General features: G+C 48.1%; 1 protein-coding gene across 1 annotated transcript in view; it reads right to left on the reverse strand.

Moving 5' to 3' along the window:
* FBLN7 (fibulin 7) overlaps positions 1 to 14,872 on the reverse strand; it is a 56,095-nt gene extending 41,223 nt beyond the window's left edge. Inside the window, exon 1 of the mRNA XM_014598226.3 lies at positions 14,506 to 14,872. Within this exon, the coding sequence (XP_014453712.1) occupies positions 14,506 to 14,580 (75 nt within the window). The 5' untranslated portion in view covers positions 14,581 to 14,872. The remainder of the gene's footprint in view (positions 1 to 14,505) is intronic.
* Positions 14,873 to 15,103: the final 231 nt, after the last annotated feature.

Here is a 15,103-nt window from a genome sequence, read left to right on the forward strand (position 1 = left end):
GGATTAAACCAGAAAAGTTTTTCTTCAAAGCACAGCACAGCACTAACCACAACAGATGAACCGTCATTTGCTTCCTTCTCCAGTTCTTCTTTTGAGGCTGGGCCATGACCATAGCCATTGAGAAAATGGATGGAAGCTTCTGCCTCACCAGGGAAAAGGGCAGAGGAAGAAGCCAGGCCCCTCGTTTCCAGACCAGCAGCCACCTCTGAGCCACCCCCCCCCCCCAATCTTTCTACATTCCTTCTAGTTCCAGATCTCTCCCACATACCTTTCCTTTGTGGCTACCCAGAGGGCTGGAGAATACCTGGATAATGGCTGACTTGTGGTATGGTGCTGTGCTAGGAAGTCAGAGAGACTCACATTCAATCTCCCCTGGCTGACAGGTCCAGAACCCAGAGCCTCCAACATCCCAGGTGAGTGCCCCAGTCCCTGAGCACCTTGGGGGAAAAGGCAAATAGTCTCTTTCCCTCATTCTGTTGCCAAAGCACGTGACCAGTCTGGGCAGATCCATAGCTGTCCAGGTGTGTAGAGTGGTATGTACAGAATAGCATGCCAACCTATGCATACGTGTTTCTAGGGGGATTTTCATGTCCAAAATGCCACGTAGATAACCAAATTGGGATGTCAAGGTGTCTACAAAGGAACAGAATGCCATCCTTGGTGTTTAGTACCATTTTTTTGCCTGTTGGAGTTCAGATAGCGTGATAATTTATGGGATGCTGATTCATTTGTCTGTGGAAGCCGGAGCTGCTTAGCACCTCTGACATGCAGAGGTCACTAAAGAGGCAGGTGGCAGGGAGCTATCCCCTTGGGAGGGCAGGAGACTACAGTTCCTTACTACCAGGAGGGAAGGTGAAAAGTCCCAGCTCCCTTAGCTCCTCTGCATGGCCTGCTGGCTGAGGCTGAAGAGAGTGTGAGATGTACATGATAGTTGTAAATTAGGACACCAGATGTGGATATTCTCTGAAAGTCAATCATGGACTCTGTGTTCATCCCACCTGAAGGCAGGGAAACAAGACAAGCAGAAGGGCTGACTCCCTTCGTCTCGGAACCTGGTGACACAGCTGCTGGTGCTGCTGCTCTGCTCACTGCTAGAAACAGCCACTGCTCCTTAGTGCTGCCCTGTAGTTATGCTCCGCATAGAAGCTACAAATAAATAAGCTAGTTAAGGGCCTGGTAACTATTTAGAAGTGGTGATTTCCTGTCTGACAGTGATCTCTTCCAATAAACACATGCGGAGCCACAGCATTGAGGAAATGACACCTGCAACATGCTGGCTTAGAGGACACAAACTTCAGTAAAATAAACCAGTTTGTCTTTTGTTGTGTTGTGCAATCATGTGCTACACTGCTCTATGCTGCCAGCTCCAAATCAATTCCAAGTGCTTCTGTTTCGTTAAAATGCCTCTTATGGTTAAATGAGTGCTGTGGAAAAATAGCATCAGAAAGGGTTCCAGGGGACAGATCAGAGGTTCTGTTCCACTCGAAAGCCATCTGTGTCATAGGAAAGTTATTTTTCCACACACATACAAAATAAAGCTACACAAGAGATCTTCCTTTTGTAGCTGAAACCATCTCATATTTTTCCTCCTTTTTTGATATGTTAATTTCCCTTTCTTCAGGCTGCTATCTAATCCCTATGGAGAGGTGCCGAAATCAATTCTTTTAGTTGCATTGCACTTTTGGTTTACCTCAGTTTCACTGTGTCACTAAGTTTAGCATGGGACCTGAGGTTTGAATGTGGCTCAGGGTTTGGGGCTGGATCTGGCTCCCAGACAAAATTCCCAGTGGCTCCAGTGAACACATCCTCTCTAAAATCTGCAGGGCACAGACCTTAGATTGGGATTTTCTTTTGGCCCCCTCCAAAAGTCCTTTACCCTAATAAAAGAAATCTTCACTCCAAGAACTGCTCCCTATGTACTGCTGGCAAAAGCATTTAGTCCTGCAAGCATTGTTGTAATCAGTTTGCTAATCCAGGGAGGGCTTCCATAACTCATGTTTAGTCGGGTTGGAACTAGAATTGTATTCCACTTCGGTATTACGAAATAAGAGGAAAACAGATGTCTTGTGCCTTCTTAAAGAAACACTTGTGGGTTTTGTGTGTGCAAGCTAATAGCTGAACTCAGAGGGCCTGGCTCCACCAGCAGATGGGCATCTTCATTACGGGTTTCCAAGAGAATTAAAACCAAAACCAGATAGTGAAGCTGAGCAACACAGAGCCAAATCTACATCTTAGACATTCACAGAGCTCCTGCATCTCCATCAGTGAGCAGCTCCCACTCTCTGGGAACTTACTTGAGAGTTTCTGTCACGTTCCGATCCACAGTGCCTAGTCTAAAGAGGGATCAGCAGCAAAGCAATAGGGTGGAGATGGTGTGGTACTCCTTTCTGTCCCTTAGTGCCTCAGAAGGGACAGTGTCTCAGACTGCATAGGGATTATCATATACTCTTCAATGACACACTCACGTACAAGTTGTTCTGCTTGGCTGCCTCACAGAATGTATGGTGCAGGAGGCAGGGGAGCAACAGGAAGGGTATTATTACACATTACCTGTCAAATGTGTTAAGTACTCTTGAGACAGGAGTGTCCATGGGTTAAGGGCATGAAGAAGGAAAGAAGAAAAGCAGAAGGGAAGCCAAGGGGAGAGGGGGGAAGTAGACATGGATGATGGGTGGGTGGGGAGGTGCTGAGCAGCTGTGGAGCATAGTAGGGGGAGTATGGACTTGATTTGGGGTCACATGGGGAGTTGCTGGGGAGCTGTCTTGGTGAGGGCAGCATGGGCCCAATCCAGGCCAGTGGGGGCCCAATCTGGGCTGGCCAGGGCCAGCAAGGGCAATACAAGCATGATTTGGGCTGGTGGGGGCAGTGTGGGCCAAGCTGAGCTGGAAGGGGCAACATTCTGGAGCCTATATCTCAGGGTGCAAGGGGCTTTGTCCAGCCCGCAGCAGGTCCCTCGGTCCTGCCTACCATGGTGCGTCTTGCCATATGTTGCCCACCTCTGCAGTAGGCAATAGCTATTTACACCTCAGAAAGACCCTGGTTTGTATGTTTGCTGAATATATGTGAAAGGGAAAAGACGCCCATACTCGTCTGTGAGGTGTCTACTGTGAAGGAAATCACATACTGAGAGCATGTTTCTCTCTCTGAAATAAAGGGTAGCTGAGGGAAAATGATATGGGGCTTTCTTGTATATTGCTATCCTCCTTGGATATAATAATAAACAGAGAGGACACCTAAAATCAAACAAGTTGTTGGTCTGGGAGTGGGGAAAGGACATCACTTGCCCAATACACATTACCTAGGAACTGAATAGAGAAATAAAGATAGGGATATAAAGACAAGGTGTTTAAAAAGGCTTTTTGGGAAGAATGGTTGGCTAGGAACCCCTGGGCACAGGAAGATTCCTGTCCCCAGCTAAGGGAAGCTGGTAATCATCTGAGAAGAGTTGGCTGGGTGCTAGGGGCTGGAAACACTAGGTCTGTGCGAGTTGGCAGTGATCTGATCCGGCTTCGGATCCAGCCACTTTGGATGGCCGTGATGCGATCTGGAGCTCCAAACCAGGTTTCCGCCTCAATCTGGCTGAAGCGGCTCCGAAGCCGCCTCGGAGATCTGGCCATAGGCTATAATGGGGAATCAGTGAAATAGCTATAACTTTGTTGTTTCTTGTCCGATTTGGATGAAACTTGCAGGGATGGTAGCCTCTGCTGAGAGCATGAAACTTGCCAAGTTTCAAGAATATCGGTGCAGGGATTTGGGGGGAACCATATCCCAAATTCTTGAAAGCCAAACTCATGTCACAGCTGCATATCACAACACAGGGGGGTGAAAACTGCAGGGCTGGTAGCTCTTACTGAGGCCACAAAGCCTGCCAAGTTTCAAGGAGATCGGTGCAGGGGTTTGAGGGGAACTGCCCTTCAAGCTGCAGACAAGCAAAACTGGTGCCATGGGTGACCAGTCTGTATCGAGTTTTGCTTTCAAGAATTTGGGGTGCCGTTCCCCACAACCCCCTGCACCAATCTTCTTGAAACTTGGCAGGTTTTATCCTCTCTGCAGAGTCTACCATCCCAAAATAATTCATGCAACTCGGATAAAAAACAACAAAGGAATAGATATTTTATTTTTTCCCCATTATACCCTATGGCCGCATCTCCGAGAAGGTTCCGAACCGCTTGGGGAAGCTGAACGAGGCCGCACTGAGACCGGGATGTGCTGCTTCAACCCCAAAGCATTCAGAGCTTCTCCGGATCTGAAGCTCTGTCCGAAGCCTCGCACAGCCCTAGGAAACACTGACAGATTTACCTGAGAAGCTGGCTCAAGTTAGAGAGTGGAGTGGGATTTTTCTGTTTTGCTTTTGCATGTTTTATTGGGAAGACAAATGCACCAATGTTAGCATCCTCTTGCAAGCAAACACTATGAACATTGAGATGATGATCTTCCAACATCAACGTTGCTGAGCCAGCCATGTCATCTGGATGCCTGACTCCAGACTCCCAAAGCAAGTTTTATTCTCTGAGTCACGGCATAAGCTCAAGAGGAGGGCAGAGAAGGTGCTTCAGGGACATCTTCAAGGCCAACGTAAAAATATGCAACATCAACTCGTGAAAGACTATTGCCCAGGACCTCTCCAAATGGAGCAAGAGTCTGCTGCAAGGATCTCAATACTTTGAAACCTTACAACAACAGGAGATGGAAAAGTGGAAGCAGCAGAAACAAGGTGTTGTGAACTGAATCAAGAATCCGGCGCCATCCACCCCACACGCAAACACATGTCCAATTTGCAGCAGAGTCTGTTGATCCCAGGTAGGCCTTTTCAGCCATCTTTGGACCCAGAGATAAGACAATCATGGAAGACAATCATCCTTGAGTGTGAGGGATTGCTGAAGCTGTTCTATATAATAAATCTTATTGCTGCTGTGTATATCACAAGAGATTGTCTTGTGCTAAGAGTGATTTCAGGGCAGCTGACAACTACAGGCATTCTGTTTCCACAGGGGCAGCAGACCTTATTTTATTTATTCTGCACTTTGGGGGGAACCTTAGAAAGCTGGCAGGGCCTTCCTCTGAATTAGCTGTAAGATCAGGTCAGGTTACTGGTTTAGACTGCGACTTTGTCCCCAAGAGGAATCTTCGTGGGAATGAGATCTGGTCTGTACCCAAGAACACACAGCAGAAGTGTTGGGGGGAAGGGCCTGGATCAATCCCAAGATTGTGAGAGTTGTCTTGTTGGTTTGGCAACAAAAATTCTTAGGAGAAGGTGTCACATGCAGCAAAGCAAGGGTCTGTATAAAAACCTTTCTATTTAGAGTAAATTCTTAGGGCAGAACTGTTTTCTGGGAAGAAGGAAATTGTGCATGCCTGCATGCCATCTAGGACCATCTCCATTCAGGTGCACATAATGTAAACTGGTGCACACAGTAGAAGCCAGTAGTTCTTAACCTTTTCAGACTCAAATCACCACCCAAAACTTCTCAAAATTTAGGAGCACCCCATTTAAAAAAAAATTTAAATATAGTATGCATATTATGATATAAACTTGTAATTGCTATTCATTAATATGTTAGTGGTTGATTAACATTATAATTGTATTAATTTCACCCCACCATGCTGCATGTCTCCTCCAGAGTCAGCACTCTGGCTCTATGTCTCCTAGAAATAGGAAGCACACTGGAGCCGAACTGAGAAGTGGCTGCACAAGAAAGCCGTGGCTGCCTACATTACATTCTGTGGTCAGACATGCCATTTCTGCTCCAGCTCCTTCCGGTTCCTCTCCAACATGTCTCCTGAAAACAGAGGCATGTAGGACAGTTCTACCTGGCAGCAGTAGCAGCCAGGAGATAAATGCTGCTCCAACAGGTGGAACTGGCCCACATGCCTCTGTTCCCAAGAGGTGCATTGGAGCTGAACCAGGAAGAGCTGCAGCAGAAATGTTGTGCTTCACTGCTTTATGCAAGCTGGTGAGCCTTCCTGCTGCAATCGCTTCTCCCTTTGGCACCAGTGTCTCCTGAAAACAGAGATGCAGAGGGCAATTTCATCCTGCAGCTGTAGTGCCAGCATTGCAGCATCTCTGGAGGTTGTTGAGGCATCCCAGGGTGTTGCGGTGCCCCAGGTGAGAACCTCTGATGTAAGCTAACCTATTACACAAAGGAAATATTCAGGCTCTGCACCAGTGATTCCTCCTTGAGTGGATGTAATTTGCACAATCCTGTCTTCTGAAATTAAGATGACCTTGTGTAGCAAGGTACACATGTACATAGGTGACTGGTAGGGGGTGCACAGAGATGCACTGGGGTAAACGTGCCCTCCCTGGAACCAGTGCCCCCCAGTGGCTGACACTGGTGCTGTCGGTAGGACTGGTGCCCCATCTGACGGGGCCGCCGCTGTTGGCGGCTTCTGTGGGTGCCCACCCAGATTCAGGAGGCACCAGTCACTCATGCACATGTACAAGGAAGGGGAGATCCCTGTAAAGAGGGCTAGGCAGAGGTTCAGTGGTGCATGCCCAGAAGAGCCCGGCCTGCCCATGTGTCAGTTAGAAGAAGCATCTGGGCACAAGATGAAAGAGAAAGTAGCTCAGGCTATGCAGAAGTAGTCAAGGGGCTGCCTTTCTTCCAGTCTGTGGAGACCACAGAGCAAAGAGGAGCTGGGAAAGGAGCAGAAGCTGGTCCCTTTGAAGGACAAGACAGGGAGCTTGTTCTCCTTGGCCCAGAGGAACAGAGTGAGAAGGGAATGGAACATCACAGCCTAGATAGCCATGCTGTGGTGTCATACCCAGGGGAGGTGCGTCAGTCTGGCTGGAGGGCCTAATGCAAGCAAGATTAAGTCCCCAATAAAAGTAAGGGGTTGAGGAGAGTACCCTGGGGAGAACTGGTGGAAACAGAGGGAGGCAGAAGAGCAGAGGTTCAGAGACTGAGCATCTGCTCCTCCTATGAGGGCAGAGCTCCTGGAAGAGGGCTGGTATAAGCCCCCCTGTGGCAGGGCACTGTGTGTGCCTGCCACTTTAAGGGCCTGGAGCTGGCAGCCACCAGGTGCCTGACGAGGGCAGCCATTTTGGAGGCAAAGGCTGCCTATATAAACAGGGCAGTTTGGCTGCTGGAGGGCTGCTGGGATCATCCAGAGGTAAGGGAGGAGTTGTAGGGGATGGCTTTTAGGTCATGCCCAGGACCAGGAGCCTCCAACTGCACCCTGCTGGGAGTGGATGGCCTGGTGGGGCTCTCAGTGGCACGGGAGCCCCCAGGAAATGCCAGGCCAGTTACCACCCCGGTGAAAGGCAGGTTGGGGTGCCTTAACCCCTTGCCCCCACCACCGGGTGGGTAACCCCGTTTGTGAAGGGCCCAGAGGGCAGACCCTGGGAGAGAGTGAGGGGCTAGAGACCCGACCCGAATAAGAGAGTACCCTCGACTGGCCCATGCTGGGGCCAGGACCAGAAGGGTCAAAAGGGCCAGGGGCCCACCGCAAGGGACGCCCAAGAGCCAGGGGCCTGGGGTCCCGACTAACCTGGAGGTGGGCCAGGGCTAGTAGCCGAAGGTCCCGAGGGGACCATGCCTGAGAGGGGAAAATGGTTTCGGGGGGCTAGGTAGCCTGAGTGAAGGCGGAGAAGCCGTCTAAGTGGAGGGATCAAGGAGGGGTCCTGTTAGGATGATTCTGGGGCCCAGCGTGGGGGCCGGTGAGGATATGAACACCAAGATGCCATCTGCAAGGCTTGGGCTGTGGTGTAGAGGAGGAAAGGAGCCGCAGAGAGCGCCCCCTGGCGTCGGCACCAAAATGGGCAGTCTCCCGCTTAATTGACATCAATCAGTGAATCAATTAACATCAACGCGTGGTGGACAAGAAGGCGGGTGGTTGGCCCAAGAACAGGTGGGCGGGGCATGGAGATCGGCCCCAAGGAGGCCCCCTGTCACACCCCCTCAGCCCTGCTTTAGTAAGAAGCTGCCTTGCACCTGGTCTTCCCAGGAAACCAGCAGTACAGTGAGGACTATGCCAAGCTGCCAGGAAGTTGACCTTCTGCACAGGTTCTGTAGACTCCTGGAGATGGATGTTGTGTTTGTAGGCTTGGGCCTCATAGATTGTGGTCATGTTTGTTCTTCTTGCCCCATCTGCTGAGACACTGGACATGTCTACAGGTGTATAATACGCTAAACTTAAAGCGTATTGAGGCGATTTAGGCACACATCTACATGTGCATGCACTAATGTACATTAAGGCACATTAAATTTAGGCATGAATAGCTAAGTCACATTAGCCTATGAGTAGACATGTTAATTTGCGTTAAGTGTCTACATGTGGGATAATGCAACTTAGCTATTTGCACCTAAATTAAATATTTGCTTTATGCAAATATCAAATTTAGGCAGGACTAGCCTAAAACTGCCATTTTTAAGGTGCATAAAAGGCACGTGCGTGGGCATACTCTTAATACGCCTTAAAAATGGCAATTTTAAGCTAATCCTGCTTAAAAAGGTACATGTAGACACACCTACTGTTGCCCTTGGGGCAGAGAATAAGTAGGAAACTATTCCTGCTCATTTTACCAGCTTACACAGAAAAATATAGCAGCAAACATTTTTCTTTGTAAGCCTCCAGGAAATTTTTGAACAAGTGAAAATACCCTAACTTCAAAAGAGTTTTATAATCACACAGCAGTAAGCAGCTGCAGGCTTGTCACTGCCACAAGCAAACTCACTAGTAGCTGAAACTCCTGAGGAACGGTAGTAGGCATCCGTCCTGTGAGTTACTGATTCCGGCCTGGAAACTCTGGTTCATTCATTCAAGATGCTGCCTTGGTCAAAGGAAAAATGTATCTAAGAAAACAACTGGTGCTGTAATCATGCTGCAAAATCTAAACGAGGTGTTGGGCAGCGAGCCGTCCAGGCCAAATGGTCACACAGTTTATGCCAAATGCCTCACACGTGGTGCCAAATCCTCCAGTGGGTCCCCACAAGGGGAAGGAATGAAAGTCTTCCTCCCTGTCCAGCTGCAGCACTTCTGCAGGACTGCTCTGGAGTGGCTCCTGGGCCACAAGGCTCTCAATCCAGTGTCCTCTTTCATGGAGTTGGCAGGGTGTGCACCTCTGTGGACATGACATCCTGGCCTTCTGGTTTTACCCTGCCCCTGTATGGGTGGATGGACCCCATGCGGAGCTCAGCTGTTAGAGATCAGTCTGCCCTGAGGTATGTGAAGCTGGTTTGACCTCATTTCCATGCCCATGCAGTGTGGAGGAGGGGCAGGAGCTGGGCCTAGGCACATGACTATTAAATAAGCAATAATAACTAATAATGCTGTGCTCCTCCAGATCCTCTTTCATAGAAAGTTGAAAAGGTAGGCAGGCAGGCAGGCCTGCTCTTGGGCTAGAGGAGACTGGGCACATGGTGCCCACTAACCGCTATGACCAGGTTTGCCACAGAGGAAGAGAAGGGAGGACTTAATTTCTCTTCTGTCCCTGTGCAAGGTGACTAGCAGCCTAACCCTTCAGTCCTTGCAATGCTTAGGTAGGAGTTCTTCAATTCGCATTACAGAAAGCCTGTGTCCTACCCTCCCCACATTTCACATCTCTTTGTAAAGATGCTGAACACAAAAACAGGCACAAAATATCCTCATAATGATACATCAGTCTGCTGGAAGATTTTACTTGGACAAAGCTAGAAGTTTTACCCTGCTTTTTGCCCAGCACGGGTCACTTATGGGTCTTGTTTGATGTTACAGGCTTCCCTTGCCAACCACGGTTTTGAGTATTCACGCTTAATATTCTATATACCATTTTGGCTACCATGGTATACAGTTTTGAGCAACCATGGTTTTTCATGGCTGCGCATCAGCCCACCACCTCCCATTTCAAATAATTTGCACTCTTGCTAGCCACCTGTGGCTCTCCCATCTCCTCATGCACCCTCAGTCTCGCATTGTGCTTCACACCGTTAACATCCAGTCGCAGGTGCTCTGCATTTTTCTTCCACTTTCTTTGTGATTTTTGCATTTTGTCCTTAGTCATGGCATCTAAGTGCATGAGTGGTGAAGGTAAGCAATTTGTGAAGAAGGCAAGGAAAGTGATGTCCTTGGAAACAAAATTAGAGTTGTGGAATCATCTAGCACATGGAGAGAGTGCGGCGAATGCAGGGAGGCATTTTGGTGTGAAGAAATCCACTGTGAGAACCATTAAGAAAAGTGAGGCTACTATTAGGGCTAGTGTTATGAATGGTCCACAGGGAAGTGCTAAAATTTCTTTAAAAGACCCACTACTCAACAATGACACTTTTTTTTTTTAACCTGTTCAAGGTAAATAAAAATTATTTTTATACACTGTATCATTGGCGAGACATAGGGGGTGCACATGGCTGCACATGCACCCCCTAAGATTGGCAGTGCACCCTCTGTGAAAAGCACCACCGATGTGCTGGTGGCACCTGTGGGCGGTCACTGCTCACCACCACCCCCACTGACACCGCAGGAAGCATCTGCAGGTGGTCCCTAATTGCTGCTGGCCACCGCTGATGCTACTGGTGGTGTCTGTGGGTGGTCGCCCACTGGTGCTCTCCCCACCGCTGCTGCTGACATCATCATGGCAGCCTGCGGGAGCTCCCTGCTGCCATGCCCCTGCTGCACACATTGCTGCTGCCACCTGTGAGTGGTTGCCATGCCCCCTCGCAACCTCCGGGGGCACGTGGCGTTCATGCACTGTACGTTCCTTTATTATTCATATTCAAGTCCCTAACCATAAGTCAGGGTTTCCCATAAGTTTTTTGTCCTACCAAGCACAGTTTTGCCAACCATGGGAACTTTCAGGAACCTAACTCCCACGGTTGGTGAGGGAAACCTGTACTTAAACAGATGCTGAATGTGCATCTGTGCCATGCTTTCTCCTGCTTGGCCATGTGCAAATACAGCATTGTGATACCTAAGCAAGTTCTAGGCAAGCCAACTGGGATGTAGGAGACAGGTTAGCCATAGCACGCTCTGTACAAGCTCCTTCACTCTGCTGTGAAGCTACTGTACCCAGACTAGGCTGGTGCAGGTATCTTTACTCTGCACCACAGTGCACAATGTAGACGGCCTCTAGGATGAAGGAAAGCTGCTGGAACACTGGGCTTTTCCCAAGACAAATGCAAAGCTGTTTGAGAGAGAGGGTCTAAGGCAGTGGGCAGTGCTAGTATCAGGAAGTTCTTGCAACCCACAATGGTCAGCTCAACCCATCTGCCTGTCTGGTACATTAGCTTTCTGACAGCTGGTGCATAAACCCAGCTATGTGGACTAGCTGAAGACCTGCTGAGGGAATGTTCCCTTTCACATGCTTAGCACAAGGTTTTCATGGATTTCTGGGTTTTCAGGGAGCATTCTGATGAACAGTCTAATTCCCATATAGCGCATACCCATGCACCCCATCCAGGCATTCCTGTGCTGACCCCACAATTGTTTACTAGGAGATATAACCCAACTCCATCTGTGTGTGCAGACTTCCAGCAATGAAGAATTCACTGTGCCCCTAGGCAAGCTGGGCAGATAGATCACTGCCCTCACCTTTAACGAATCGCAACCTGCTTTCAGGCTGGATTTTACTGGGCACTGGACTGTTGTGCCCTTGTCTGATATCAGAAATCTCCTCCCCAGGTGGGTTCTAATATCCTACTAGCTACTCTCCTCTCAAACATTTCTTTGAAGCATAGGACAACTCTAATTTTCCCTGGTGCATGAACTTCATCACTGTCTTTAGCGGCATCCTACTTGTACAGGAGGGAGAGAGGCCAGCCCTCAGCATACAACTACAGTGCCTTGCAGAAGGAGCTGGTTGGCCGTGCAGCTATGTTCTCATTCAGGTGGCTGATCCTGGATGGTGCAATCTGCAGTGCTCTGCCTCCTGGTACCAGACATCAGTTACTTGGCAGCCCATTCCATGGTGCTTTTATCAGGAGCAAGATCTATTACATCATTGTCTGTCACATCTCTTTTTATCTTGAGCTGTGTGCTCACACCCACTTTGGCCAAGGGGTCTGTGAAACAGAGTTACCCCATGTCCTTTCCTTCAGAGAGGACTTTGAGGGGATGCAGTGCAAATGTACATCATGCAAAGGCAGAGCCCCTGTTCTGGGGCTGGAGGCACTGCTCTAAGTGGTCAACTTCTCAAGCCCTGAGTTTTGACATTCCACTGCTGGCCAGCAGACAGCAAAGCCTGCCTTGCATCCCTCCACAACAGCTGCCCAACAAAGAAGAGAACAGGTCTTTACCGCCCCCAGTCACTCCTCTAGCTCCAGGGGCAGAGGTCTGTGTCAGCAGTATAACTAGGGCAGCCACCAGCACCAGTGAGGCAGCTCCCCCTATGTGTCACAGTTGCCCTGGGTGCCTGGCTGTGTTGTTACACCTCTGGTTGGTGCTGCAACCTTGAAGGTCCAGGATTCAGACCCTGGGAGGGTCATAGCAGCGGCACATAAAATAACTTAACTGTTCAGTTTTTCCTTTTAAAAGCATATGGGATTCCGTACAAGCCAATATCAGTCACCAACAAGGTTGTGAAGTTGAGCACTCAGACACTAGAACATGTCAGAATGAAGGCTATGCATGTCACCTGAATTCACCACTCAGCCCCATGATCCTACACTATGTGGTCTCCAGGCCCCTGCCTTCATGTAGGCACAGAATGGACAGTGATGGAAAAGGAACCTGCACAAAGAGAAACCTTGACTTGTGCTGCAGACACTGTCAGAGGGCTGAGAGATGAGTGCTAGCTGTGTGTTCTATATGTAGTATATGCCCCTCCTAAAATAGCTGGGACCTGATGGGCAGACATGGGGAACATGCCCAGCCCCTGGTTAAGGCAGGAGGAACTGCCACTCCTCAGCATCTCTGCACATTGAGTCCTTGGTGTCTTGAGCTGGGCACACAATCACTGAGGTCCCCCAAATTGCCTGTCTGATCATTAAGCTTCCTGCCTCAGTTTCCCCCATGCGCAGTGGAGATGATCATGTTAAGCCCCTTGACTGAGCTTAATACATGTCTATGGAATGCATGAACCAGTGCAATAGAGAAGCTCTTGAGGAAACAAAAATCCCTTGTTTGATGCAGAGTTAGGACAGTGCACAGTAAATATGGAGCAGGGCCACAGAGGCAGAAGGGGATGAAAGCAAACCTTGAACAGTTGTCTCATTCAGTGAGCCCTGTCCAGCCTGTGATTTTAAGGAGGCAGAGTCAGGCAGAAGAACTAGTGAGCAGCTAAACACTGCATGAAAATCCTTACAGAATTAGGGGGCTGAATTAAAGTTGCATGGGCAGACTTAACTCTGGCCTGTCTAGATTGGTGAGTGCTTAATTTTGCAATCATCATGCTCTTCTAGTATAAGGAGGGGGTGTTTAAGATATCACCTACATTTTTGGATAGTATTTGTTGCCCAATGCTTCCATAAAACAAAAATATAGTGGCTGGATCTGTCATGCAGAAAACTGCAAAAAAGTGAGCAGATTCCTGGCAGGCAGTTTCTTTTTATAATAAGCTCTTTGTTAAAGGGTTATTTTTAACTTAAGCAGCCTGCATAAGTTCACTGTAGTGTGTTGAACCATACTATTCACCAGTAGGTAACAGCTCCCTCAGAGAAGCAGTGCTTGACTTTACCTATGACAGGATAGCAAGAAATGTACATTATACTCTAGTCTTGACCTGGTAAATAGCACATACTGGTAAATGAAAGACTTAAGTATTAGTGGTAGTATTATACAAAGACAACATTCTTGTGCATGCCCTTTTAATTTCTCATGATAGCTATAAACTGTATTATAGCCCATAGCCTGCTACTGGGCTGCAAAATTCAAGTATATATGGGATAGATTCTATCTAGACTCTATTGAAAAATCAGATACAATTATACTGTGGGAAAGGTTGCACTGCAAGTAAAAATGCAAAGACAGAGGTGGGGACATTTGACTTGACTCTATATTTCACTGCTGGAGTTACAAATCCAGTGAATTTTACAACTTCCTTAATGCCTAATGTCCTCTGAGAAGTTTTAGCGATGCACAGTGAATCATGAAAACTTTAGTCCTTATATTTTTCTTAATGTGAGTGCTAACAACTGCCCTGCCTTTGAATGAGAAAAGCATCAGCAAGAAAAGAAAATAGCCAGAAAGAGCTTCGAAGGATTGGTAGCTTTCTAACATATTTATAAACAACACAGTTCCAGAAAATACCAGAGGTATTCATGAAAACAGCTCTGCACAAACTATTCCATTCCACAAACTAATTTGCATTCCAAGTTATTCCTTAAACATACAAGGATCTGTTACCTATAGTTATTTCTGCTACTCCAGTTTCCTCTACGAACACACTTGCTGCTTCGTGCATCATGCAGACTCACACACACATTCCAGGGACTTGCTCCAGAGATTCAAACCCATTTTTTCCTGATAAAAGAGGAATAGTCTCTACATGAAATGGAATGGAACAGCAAGCAGAAGAGCCAGAAGGTGGTAGCAGACAGCTCCTTTGCATATGCTCTAAGACCCTGTATGGATGTGATTGAGCGGCGAGCTTACCTGGGAAGCCTGAGACTCCTGACATGCTGTGAGACACAGGAACAGAAAGAGGCTGTACTGAAATCCAGAAAACATGGTCCCAGTTTTAAGGTGAAATCTCTTGTTAAAAATTAATCTTCAAATGCTTTCCGTCCCAAGGCTTTTCTCCGTCTGTTTTACAAGTCCTTGGGAATGCCTGGAATGCAGCAGAGTGACAGCTGAGTTTGCTTTCCAGCCCTAACCTAGCTTTTACACAGAAGGCTTGAAGAATACCATTCAGTTCTCAAGCCTTCCTTTGTAGGCTGCCCCTGCTGCTGCTGCTACTGTGAGCTCTCACAGTCCAACACCTAAGTTGTTTGGGTCTGGCTGTGTGACTGACTTATCCCTCCCACTCAAGCCCTTGGCTTAGTGCACTGCAGGAGGTAAAAGCAGAAATATGGGAGTCTAGCAGTGTCCTTGTAGCAGTAGATACTAATCTCGGCAGCCAGCCACTTGGCTAGTAGACATCACTTGGCAGGCAGCACACTCTGACAGTGGTCAATGTGGGGAATATCTTCCCTTTTGCCTCCTAGGGACTGTATTTCCAGTGAGCGCTGCTGAAAATTGAGCACACCCTGCT

This window comes from Alligator mississippiensis, chromosome 1, assembly GCF_030867095.1.
Source record: "Alligator mississippiensis isolate rAllMis1 chromosome 1, rAllMis1, whole genome shotgun sequence".
Taxonomy (NCBI): Eukaryota; Metazoa; Chordata; order Crocodylia; family Alligatoridae; genus Alligator; species Alligator mississippiensis.